Source organism: Gigantopelta aegis, chromosome 11 (assembly GCF_016097555.1).
Source record: "Gigantopelta aegis isolate Gae_Host chromosome 11, Gae_host_genome, whole genome shotgun sequence".
Taxonomy (NCBI): Eukaryota; Metazoa; Mollusca; class Gastropoda; order Neomphalida; family Peltospiridae; genus Gigantopelta; species Gigantopelta aegis.
The window spans coordinates 28,528,755-28,541,563 of NC_054709.1; the positions used below are offsets into that span (position 1 = coordinate 28,528,755).

The 12,809-nt window shown below is 36.9% G+C and overlaps 1 protein-coding gene across 1 annotated transcript in view; it reads left to right on the forward strand.

Annotated features, from left to right (window-relative positions):
• Positions 1–12,809, forward strand: part of LOC121385664 (aspartate aminotransferase-like) — a 35,281-nt gene that overhangs the window by 17,004 nt on the left and 5,468 nt on the right. The window contains exons 3-8 of the mRNA XM_041516428.1: positions 6,133–6,260; positions 7,389–7,446; positions 7,812–7,851; positions 9,549–9,639; positions 11,044–11,109; positions 12,026–12,139. Coding sequence (XP_041372362.1) covers positions 6,133–6,260; positions 7,389–7,446; positions 7,812–7,851; positions 9,549–9,639; positions 11,044–11,109; positions 12,026–12,139 — 497 coding nt within the window. The remainder of the gene's footprint in view (positions 1–6,132; positions 6,261–7,388; positions 7,447–7,811; positions 7,852–9,548; positions 9,640–11,043; positions 11,110–12,025; positions 12,140–12,809) is intronic.

Consider the following 12,809-nt stretch of genomic DNA (forward strand, 5'->3'; position numbering starts at 1 on the left):
ATTATTAATTAGAAACAGTCCACTTTTGTAAGGTAATAGATCACAACGTCTGATAAGGATAACTCATTTATACTGTTCATATAGTTATGACAAAAAGAGAAAAGGGGTTGAATTAAATGGTGACTTCTGTAGCCTACACAAATGAACTCGTTACGGAATTCAGCAAAGTCGGTAAAAGTGTCTCGATTAGTTCATAACTGTTAGCCTGGAAAGCTTACGTGAGGTCCCAAAAATGGTAATCCTGTACTCAGCTGTAGTTTAGACTTTCTTTAAAAAAAAAAAAAAAAAAAAAAAAAAGGAAATTTAGACGGAATAATAAAAAGAAGGAAAATAAATGATAATAGATATGTAGGAATAAGCCTAGGTATTTTTTTTACGTCTATTATTTTTCTTTTTTATCTTTTAAAAAAATCTAATAAAACTTCATTTAAATATTTGTATTTCAGCCAGAGGTTAATGAATGTGCATATGTTATTTTTATATGTATATATGTACACACTATAGTAACAGTAATCAATGATCATTGCCGACTATTTAATTTTTGTTTCGTTTGTTAGAAAGTCACAGACAATGTGACTGGAACATGATTTGATGTGCAGTACTCTCTGGCATTGACCAATCAAAGCTATCGGGGTCAGATTATTTTTACTCTTGGAATTCTGCACGCACACGCTGGTCTACTTGACAACTTATTACGCAATGACATTGATGATGATGTCTAAAATTATGGGTTTTTAAAAATTATTATTATGTTTATTATGGATCCCACGTTTGGAATAAAATCCTTTGTATTGACAGATTTTGTCAGAGTTTGTATATTTTGTTATAAACAATATTGGGGCCGTTCTAGATCAACGACGTCACGTCATGCTGTCAGAGCCGTTCGTAACTTGTAGCGGTAGGTCAAATGGCGTATTACAAAATGTTGAGGGAGGGAGACTGGTTGCGTAATTGTTGAATTAAAAATGCCACGTGAATGTCAATGTCCCAACCAACAGTATCAATTGAAGTAATTGTAGGGTTTCACGAGATGCTTGGGTCGTAGTTCATGAACCACCTCCTCGGAACCAGTGGGTTTTCCCATCCCAACTATCCTAATCATAATTATTCGTTGTACATAATAATGAAATCCAAGACAAGTTGATTCCTATATATGTTTAGCTGCACGTTCATCAAACCATCTAACACTGAAAAGGTATATATATAATTGTGCGCATCCAATTATTTGAATAGTACATATTGTAATTAAAGAATTAAAGTGTCTGCATCAGTATATAAATGTCATAATTATATTACCACATGGAAACAGAACACTACGCGATAACGTCTATCTAAAATTTAAATGAACTTGATTGGCTGTTTTTCCTGTCACTATATATCACAATCAGCCATTGGGTAGATGCTATGTTGTTACCGTAAATTATAATAAAGTATGAATAGTAAGAGGAGGCGAAATGCGGACATATGTCGGCAAAATGCGGACATGGTCAATGGATACAATTTTCCTTTAATCCACAGCATTTTAAACATTTATTTTGTTACAAAATATAAATAATTAAACTAGTAAATCTCTAAAATTATCTTTTATCACCTTCTGAAGAGATATGCAATTAGGTTAAATTTATTTTCCGAACCCAAGTTTTTGTGTCTTGTGCCATTCAAACCGCATTGATTCAAATGTTGCTATTTTAAACACAATTGAAATGAAATAAAAATGAGTTTATTGTTATATAAAACAAATATTTATTTAGAATAGATCATCCCTGCTGTGCACTTATTATGTTGTTTATTGCGGTTTATGTAGTATTTCAACTGCGGACTAGTTTATTCTGTTCATTTTATCAAACAATTATTATTGTTAAAGTTACAATGTCTGGTTACCATATAGTAATATCATGCACAAATGTGAAATACAAGCTCAAATGCACTGATTCCCAGTCTGGAGCACCACGCGGTAAGACGTGTTTGTTTCGCGTGTGCACACTGCACGTGCTTTCGTGTGCTCGACTTGGGGGTCCTTCTTTTCGTTGTTTCTGTCAGCGAAATGAAGTTTTGTACTGGGATGTATGCGGCCATTGGAACTGATTGAACGCTGGAACGCTTCTCGTTTCTACAGCCTGCACCACCAGGTTGCATTTTTTTTTAGCGAGATTCCTTGCCTCCACGTCATTTCTCCGTCTGACTGTCGACTTGGGTTTTTTCGTGACTCGTATGACGGCCATTCTGCAGAACGCCACGGTTGTTCGCGTTTAGTCTCTACATGTCCGAGGCTGTCCTAGCAGCACTGGAAGATTGACCGCCCCACTCTAAGCACTCTAAGCACTCTAAGCACAGCAATACACCTTCAACGTCTATCAACTGTCAATCTAGGGGTTTTCTTGACGGGATGCAAACCATCTCGTCCCTTTAAGCTGTGCACCCAAACGGCCTTAACGAGGCCACTAGTGTGGACATATCGATCGGACTTTAAACTTTTAGATCTGCGTTCAAAATTTTATGTCGAAATTACTTCTTTTTTTTAAAAATATTATTAAATAGTCCGATCCTCTCGTCTTTCTCTTATTTAATTTTGGACTGTCCTTCTAAAATGCTCCAAATTATATAAATATTCGGCCGAGCAGTCAATTCTTTTTATTTTTGGCTTGTAACCTTTTTCTTCTTTTTTTATTTATTCAATTAACTTTTTTACTAATTGCTATTTTCAAAATTCTGCCCATTTTCAACCCCGCCCTCCATCCCGAGTCAGGCCACCGATCTTATCGGAGGTCGGACTCGGGATGGGCGTGTTCGAAACCCTAGTGGTATATGGGCACGTTAAACTAGTTATCATCATCATCATCAAATGCACTTTTAAAAAACTTGTGTGTGTTCGCTATGAACGGAGATCGTCAAAAGTATACACTTGATTCGTCGCCTGTGCCGCCATAGCTCGGCAAAGCACAAACGACAGCCTGTTGTCAGTTTCAATTAACACATGCGTTTGCCGATTTCAAATTGTAGGGTTCAACTCAAAAAATTAAAAGAGAAATCTTGCGCTGTAGGCCTACGAAGAACGTTCGGTTAAGGATACGGTACTAGAGTCTTTCGTTAAAACCGGTTTGATCTTGACAACGTATTATCGACAATCGTACCTTCCAATTTCAGAATTAATATTTTATAAAGTGTTAGTAGAACTTTCAAAGTTTAGTTTGTATACTAGTAACACATTGATCATGTATATATTTTTTAAATAAAATATACTAAAGGAGACAATGAACGTTTTCACTTCTTAATTTTATGTGTTAAAATCGACAAATTCAAATAAATATTATTTTGTTTGGAAAGGGTAAAGTTGGGGGGGGGGGGGGTTAACGACATCAGAGTTCGAGCATATTGATTTAATAATCAATATATCGCCATACAACCGAAAATAAAATGTGTTGAGTGCGTTGTTAAATAAAACGTATCCTATCCTTCCTTCCATCTGCTGTTGGATGTCTAACATTTGGTAATTTTGACATATAATCTTAGAGAGGAATCGGGTGCATGTGCAGGGGAGGGTATTGGAGGTCGAAACCCTTACTTGCCCAAGCTTAAAAAAAATTGAAATGTATTTTCTGGGGGAGCATGGCCCCATATAAACTTCGCTCAACACAGTCTATAACCCCAACCCCGCTGAAATCCCTGCATATGCGCCTTGGAAACCCGCTACATTTTTTTTTAGAAAGGGATCATTTATATGTACCATTCCACAGACAGGATATCACATACCATGGTCTTTTATATACCCGCCGATGGGGATCGATCCTAAACTGACTGCACATTTCCAAAAAACACCTTTTTAGGTCTAAGTAATGAATAAAAATAACATATAGTCTTGAAAAATGTTACATAAATCGAACACAGTACCCTCTTCATCTACCCCTAGAGCGTTACATAATTAGTAACACCCCCTTACATGTAACGCGTATGCCAACAGCTGGCCACTGTCAAAATTGCAAGGTAAATCCCCCACCCACCGACCCCTGGAAAGGTGTTGTACCATACCTCTAATGGATATAAATATGTTTTAGAGATATGAGACGACCCCTCAACCAAGACAGTTAAATTTGTTCAAAAATTGCAAAATCTCACGTGATCTCTTGTTGGGTAATTCCACACTTGTGATAAGCCAATGAAAACCGAGATCGGTAGGAGCCCGTCAAAAGTGTTCCACTTTAGAAATACTGGCTTTGTTTTTGACCTGGATAAGCCAGCGTGGTGAAACCAATGCGGAGAGCGGCGTCATATATGCACCAAACATAATTGGAAGTTTCTGTTCTATATGCTTAAATAATAAAAATATTCCGGATACTGCCCCTTTAAAATATACAAATGTATTCTCTCATTCTGAAACGTTTTACTCGAAATTTGGTTGACATATCCAGTGAAAATGTTTGAAGAAATAAATTATATTACATAACCGATGCCACTGTGCATGTGACGTGAGATAATATTTTTGTGAATGCTGTTTGTTTTTGTTTTTAAAGTGACACCGGGGTAAAAATAGAAACATGGATTTTCAAGAACTATTTGTAGTCTCATTATCAATTTGCAAACAATAAAATGAAATGTTTAATGTACGAAAATGGAATGTAGCACCAGTATGGTCGAGATTGTCCACCTTTTGCCGATGTCCGCAATTACTCTAATCTCCCCTAGTACTACTCCGGAAACTTTTAAAACTCCATTCCTGAAAGGGAAAAGAAGTCAGACTACACTAATGAACCAAACAACATAAACTTAGGAGAAAACATTATTGGTTTATTGATTGATTTTTGCAACCTATGTCTCTGAATTTACATGTACCAATTACTTCATAAATTAATAATACTTGGTTTTCACTCGCTGTAGCATTTTAATGAGTGTGATTTTTCAGTCGCCTTAGAGGTGTGTGATTTTTCACTCGCCTTTGTTTTTCAGAAGCCAAGGACTGAGTTAATACAATTTTTTCTAACAGTAATAATGTCACCTAAAGAGGGAGCTAGAGCTTAAAAACACTAAAATTGGGGGATGGGGATGGGGGGGGGGGGAGGCAGGATAGTCATATTTAATAAATAACCTGAAGTGCATTTGACAACTTTTTTTTCACTAGCCATCGGGCATGGCAATAGTAATTATGTACTAGTCCAATACTGAATATCACTAGCCATGGGAGTGGAGCTACCATAATCTAGAAGCCCTGTTTAGCATTGTTAAAATCACTGATTTCCAATTTAATTAAAGAGACTATCCAGTTTGTAGCCATTGTTACATTTCACTGATTTCCATTTTAATTAAAGGTACTATCCAGTTTGTAGCCATTGTTACACCTCACTATTTCCGATTTAATAAAAGGGACTTTCCAGGTTTTAGCCATTGTTACACTTCACTGATTTCCAGTTTAATTAAAGGGACTATCCAGTTTGTAGTCATTGTTAAACTGTGTTTATATAAAGGGTACATGCACTTTATATCAAAAGAATTTGAATTTGAATCAGTTCTATAAAAGGCAGGGACCAGTGGATGCAGAGTCGGTCTAATATCGATCCCTGTCGGTGGGCCTATTGGGCTATTTCTCGCTCTAGCCAGTGGTATATCAAAGGTGATGGTATGTGCTATCCTGTCTGTGGAATGGTGCATATAAAAGATCCCTTGCTACCAATGGAAAAATGTAGCAGGTTTCATCTCTATGACTGTGACAAAATGACCATATATTTGACATCCAATAGCCGATGATTAATAAATCAATGTGCTCTAGTGGTCTCATTAAACAAAACAAACAATCGGTTCTATAAAATGTTATATAAAAAAAGACATGTTTTATTTAACAACGCACTCAACACATTTTATTTACGATTATATGGCATCAGACATATGGTTAAGGACCACACAGATATTGAGAGCGGCTACTCTTTCCGATTAGCAGCAAGGGATCTTTTGTATGCACCATCCCACAGACAGGGTAGTACATACCACGGCCTTTGATATGCCAGTCTTGGTGCACTGGCTTGAATGAGAAATAGCCCAGTGGGCCCACCGATGGGGATCGATCCCACACCAACCGTACATCAAGCGAACGCTGTATTACTGTGCTACATCCTGCCTCATAAAATGTTATAATTTCCCTTGCAGATGTCTTGCTGCTGTCACCGTCGTGGACAACATACAAACCCCAGTGTTTACTGAGTCGGCATAATCCGGTGATCATTGAAGTACATTTGGATAATCAGTGGAAGGTTACACCTGACAAGATTGAACAGGTAAGAAGCTAATTAAAGGTGTGTGGACCTATAAAAACATTGAATATGTGCTATAGGTTGGACCATAACAAATAAAATCCCATAGGCAACCATGTTAACGTTTGTGTTTAAAAATGTTTGAGGCAATATATCAACCAAACTATGACCCAGTTCTTTCTTTCTTTCTTTCTTTCATTATGCTTGGGTTATTTCCCATCCCATCCAGTACCTAACAACTGGTATATCAAAGGCTATATGGTATGTGCTGTGCTGTTTGTGGGAAAGTGCATTTAAAACATACCTTGCTACTAATAGAAAAATGTAGGTTTCTTCTAAGATTAGGGGACAAAATTACCAAATGTTTGACATCAAATTTGACATTAATTAATCAATATGTTTTAGTTGTGTCTTTACACAAAACAAAAGTTCAACTTTATCTTCACATACATAGATATGGAATGTAGCCCAGTGGTAAAACATACACCTGATGTATAAGGCCTCCACGGGTCCAAAATACTGGACTCGGGGTACTCAGATGACAATGAGACTAAGCTATAAAGTAAATTAGCATTATGCATCTTAATTCCAGCCCTGAACATGGATGTCAAATCATGCCATTTTATTGCATTTAGAAACCGGTTGATGTGTTCAGTGTTGTGACGGACGGACGGACGGACAGCCAGTTTAAAAGAGAAACCAGCGCATGATCATATAATTATTGTGTAACCTGTATCGCTGATTATTTACTGCCAAAATTATTGTCCGACATTGTCCATTGTATATTCCACCTTGTACGAGTACTCAAGTCTGTTGACTCAACGGACTCGAGTCTTGCTAGACTCAGCCCGTACCTGAGTACTCAAGTACTCGTGGAGACCCTACTGGATCAATGCCCGTCGGCGGGTCCATTGGGCTATTTCTTGTTCCAGACAGTGCACTATGACTGGTATATCTTAGGTCATGGTATGTGTTAACCTGTCTTTTGCTACAAATGAAAAAATGTAACTGGTTTTCTATTTAAGACTGACTACGTGTCAGAATTACCAAATGTTTGACATTCAATAGCTGATGATGATTAATTAATCATTATGCTCCAGTGGTGTCTTTAAACAAAACAAATTTGAACTTTATCTTCACATATACTTACAGGCTGTGACTGGAATGGAAGGAAACAAACTGATGATCTTAACAAACCCTGACAACCCTAGTAAGTAGGTTTTCAGTTACGTTTTACCGTGTCAGAGAGAATACATGTTTGTTGCCAACACTGGGTGCAGGAGCAGCAGTAATATTATATTTTTGATTTCAAATAAATTGTGACATCTGCTGGGGGTTTTCTCATTATATCAAATGTTTGACATGAAATTGGCAATGATTAATTAATAAATGTGCTCTTTTCATGTCATTAAACTAAGCAAACATTTAAAAAAAACTGTGTCACTTGTAGCAGTTGAGTAAAACAGTGTGCTGGGAGTGTTACAAAAAATTCTGATTTTACAAATGTTCATGTCCTATTACGTGAAGGACTTGCCCTGACTTGTGTGCACTTTGTATGAGATGTTTTATTTTCAGCTGGAGCAGTGTACAGCGAGTCTGAGCTGCGTGCTTTGAGGTAACGTACTGTAACTGTAACTAGTACTGTAACCACTAACATTATTAGTATAATAAATAGCCTTCATAATTTGTATAGTAACTAGTATAGTGACGAGTATCAAAACTAGTGTCATGACTAGTATCATAAGTACTTATATAGTAACTAGTATCAGAACTAGTATCAAAAGTAGTATAGTAACTAGTATCAGAACAATTAAAAGTAGTATAATAACTAGTATGAGACTAAGTATCGTATCTAGTATCAAAAGTACTACATAGTAACTAGTATCATAACTAGTATCAAAAGTAATATACCGGTAGTAACTAGTACCGTAACTAGTATCAAAAGTAATATAGTAACTAGTATCATAACTAGTATCAAAAGTACTATATAGTAACTAGTATCATAACTAGTATCAAAAGTAATATAGTAACTAGTATCATAACATGTATCAAAAGTAATATAGTAACTAGTATCGTAACTAGTATCAAAAGTAGTATAGTAACTAATCAGTTAACTAGTATCAAAAGTACTACATAGTAACTAGTATCGTAACTAGTATCAAAAGTAATATAGTAACTAGTATCATAACTAGTATCAAAAGTAATATAGTAACTAGTAGCGTAACTAGTATCAAAAGTAATATAGTAACTAGTATCAAAAGTAATATAGTAACTAGTATCCTAACTTGTATCAAAATTACTATATAGTAACTAGTATCGTAACTAGTATCAAAAGTAATATACATGTAGTAACTAGTATCATAACTAGTATCAAAATTAGTATAGTAACTAGTATCGTAACTAATATCAAAAGTAATATAGTAACTAGTATCATAACTAGTATCAAAAGTACTATATAGTAACTAGTATCATAACTAGTATCAAAAGTAATATAGTAACTAGTATCGTAACTAGTATCAAAAGTACTATATAGTAACTAGTATCATAACTAGTATCAAAAGTAATATAGTAACTAGTATCGTAACTAGTATCAAAAGTACTATAATAGTAACTAGTATCAAAAGTACTATATAGTAACTAGTATCGTAACTAATATCAAAAGTAGTATAGTAACTAATCAATTAACTAGTATCAAAAGTACTATATAGTAACTAGTATTGTAACTGGTATCAAAAGTAATAGTAACTAGTATCGTAAATAGTATAATAATGTCATCGATGTAAAACCCATTTAAAAACAAAAGCTGAACTGATCTTGAAACATATTTTAAGTAATTTTTTAGCATTTTAGATCAAATCTAATCTATTTTGTGAAAATTATATTCTGCCAAAAAAAGAAGAAGCTGAAATCAGATAAAAATCTGAAAAATCACATCCCTATAGTAACTATAGTATAACCATCATATTGCTTGTAATTTATATTATGAGCAGGATTATGCACCAGTTGTGGAGCACTGGCTGGAACGAGAAATAGGCCATTGGGACCACCAACGGGGATTGATCCTAGACGGACTGCGCATCAAGCGGATGCTTTACCACTGGGCTACCTCCCACCCCTTTGCACAAACGAAATGAAATGATTGTTCTTATGGTGACATTGGTTATCTCAGCTTATCTGTTTTTATAGAGCTAAACTTTCCTTCTTTCTTTCACTTTATTTTTTTTAAATTGTTGTATGAACATTTTTGTTCAAAAAGTTATTTTATAATGATATTGTGTTAACAGTGTCTAACATTATTTCATTTAATTACAGCGACACATTCCGGAAACACAAGATCATTGTTCTGAGCGACGAGATTTACGCACGGCTGAACTACAAGCAAAACCACGCATCTTTAGTCAAGGTAGCCATTTTATGGGCCATTTTTCATATGCAAATATTTTTACACTGTGTGGGCATGGTGCAATGATGGTTACCAAAACACATTCCTTGAATATGGAAACATAGATTCTGAATTTTAAAAAAAATTATGCATTCATTTTCTCCGTGTTCTTTGCCAACACAGTGCCTACAGATATGGAAAATGACCTTAATACTGTAGTTACATCTCAGAGACCATTCAACAATTGGGAGCGGAACGTAGCCCAGTGGTAAACTGCTTGTTTGATGTGTGGTCGGTCTGGGATCGATCCCCGTCGGTGGGCCCATTGGGCTATTTCTCGTTCCAGCCAGTGCTCCACGACTGGTGTAACAAAGGCGGTGGTATGTAATATCCTGTTCGTGGGATGGTACATATGAAAGATCCCTTGCTGCTAATTGAAAAGAGTAGCCCATGAAGTGGCGACAGCGGGTTTCCTCTCTCAATATCTGTGTGGTCCTTAACCATGTGTTTGACGCCATATAACCTTAAATAAAATGTGTTGAGTGCGTCATTAAATAAAACTTTTCCTTCCTTCTTTGAGTGTCGTGGTTAGGCCATCGGTCTACAGGCTGGCAGGTACTGGGTTCGGATCCCAGTCGAGGCATGGGATTTTTAATCCAGATACCGACTCCAAACCCTGAGTGAGTGCTCCGCAAGGCTCAATGGGTAGGTGTAAACCACTTGCACCGAATAGTGATCCATAACTGGTTCAACAAAGGCCATGGTTTGTGCTATCCTGCCTGTGGGAAGCGCAAATAAAAGATCCCTTGCTGCTAATCGGAAGAGTAGCCCATGTAGTGGCGACAGCGGGTTTCCTCTCAAAATCTGTGTGGTCCTTAACCATATGTCTGACGCCATATAACCGTAAATAAAATGTGTTGAGTGTGTCGTTAAATAAAACATTTCTTTCTTCTTTTTTTTTCCTTCTTTGAGTGAGTTTAACAGCTCAATGTTTAGGCCACTATGTAGGTAGGCCACTACACCCAACTTCTCACTCACTAACTACTAACCCACTGTCCTAGGCAGACAGTCCAGATAGCTGAGGTGTGTGCACAGGACAGTGTGCATGTACCATGGATATAAGCATGGAAATAAGCAAACAACAAACAATGGGAATGAAGAAGAAGGAAATGTTTTATTTAATGACACACTCGACACATTTTATTTACAGTTATATGGCATCAGAACAATGGGAAAATCCTGTGGGGGTTTTCAAAGTCTATCAGTATCTGTCTATTTTTGCGATGTCATAACAAAAATGTCTGTCTCTGTGTTAAATGTCTGTGGCGTCTTTGTTTGCTATAGTTTAAAATGTGTTTAGGTTTTGAATATTTGTTCATTTCCTTTGCCAAATATGATAATTGTTTTTCATTTTCTCCATTGCAGTACTACCCAGAGGGAACCATTTTGTGTACTGGAATGTCTAAATGGGCCAGTGCGGGAGGATGGAGGGTAAGACTTGACTGTTTAAAATTAGCCTATATAGCTACAGTCGTTGGTGGTGAAGTGATTAAGCCAGTGACTGGTAGGTATTGGGTTCGTGCCTCAGTACCAGCTTCTACCCTGAGAAAGTTTAACAGTTCAATGGGTAAGTGCAAAGCCTCTACCCTAGTTCCTATGGGCCTGACTACATCGACTTCTCTCACACTATCCACTAACTACTGACCCTCTGTTCTGGACAGACAGCCCAAATAGTTGAGGTGTGTGTCCACGACAGCATGCTTGAACCGTAATTGGATATCTCGGTTGCCAATGGGAACTTTGTCCCCTCCAACTCCAAAGCCCGCGCTCTCTCTCTCCCTCTCCCTCTCCCTCTCTCTCCCCTCTCCCTCTCCCTCTCTCTCCCCCTCTCTCTCTCTCTCCAAACTGAAAGAAAGAAATTTTGCTTTGTTTAACGACACCACTAGAGCACATTGATTTATTTTTCATCAGCTATTGGATGTCAAATATACGGTCATTTTGACACAGTCATAGAGAGGAAACCCGTTACATTTTTCCATTAGTAGCAAGGGATCTTTTATATGCGCCATCCCACAGACAGGATAGCACATACCACGGCCTTTGATATAGCAGTCGTGGTGCACTGGCTGGAACGAGAAGTAGCCCAATGGACCCACTGACAGGGATTGATCCTAGACCAACCGCACATCAGGCTTTTGGTTTACCACTGGGCTACGTTCCGTCCCTCCCCCAGTTGAAAGCCGATCTAAATATGGATTTTAATTAACATATGAGGTTTTTTTTACTCTGACATTTCACAAGAATGTAGCTCATAAATTGTCTGTTATTAGAAACTGTTTTAATACAACCACAGTTGATTATCAACATTCTAAATAGTGTTATACCAATCACGTGTTTTTCTTCATAGCTTGGCTACCACATCTACCCAAAAGAGTTATCTACCCTGAAGGTGGCGGTGAAGAGCGCAGGCAGTCACACTTTCTCATGTGCTCCAACCCCAATGCAGTTTGCATTCGCCCAGGTTTGTAGTGTAGTCCAGCAGTTAAAAACAAAGGGCCAAATTTACAAAGCTAGTGCATGTATAATGAACCGAAATAATAAGGAAACCCGCTATAAAGTATAAAAATAAATAACAAACAATACGTTTTACAATGATATATTTATTACTAACAGATATTATTGAATTGATCCAGGCTGTTTTATCTACCAAAATAAAACCCTTCCCAAGGTTATCACAATAACTTAAATTACCCTCCCGATTAGTATAACACTTACACTTACGACCACATTGCTCCCAGATGAAAAGACAAACTGCCTTTACGAAATGCCCCCTTTTATAGCTCAAAACAAACCACAAGAAAAGCATGATCCTCCAAACAGCTTGGATTACACAAGATACAACGAGCACGTGCAGTTTCACTTTCACGAAATAACCAAACTGTCAGTAGGAATACACATATTGCTAGACTGTCTTAAAGGCACAATTACAATAAACAGACTAGCCCATCGAAATACACATATTGCTAGACTGTCCTAAAGGCACAATTGCAATAAACAGACTTAGTCCGCCTTCAAGTTTATTGCATATGTAGTTACACATATGCGTGTAAGACATAAACAGGCTTTGTAAATTCGGCCCCAAATTTTGAATAATTATTCTGATGGAATTTCATTGTATTTGCATTAAAATT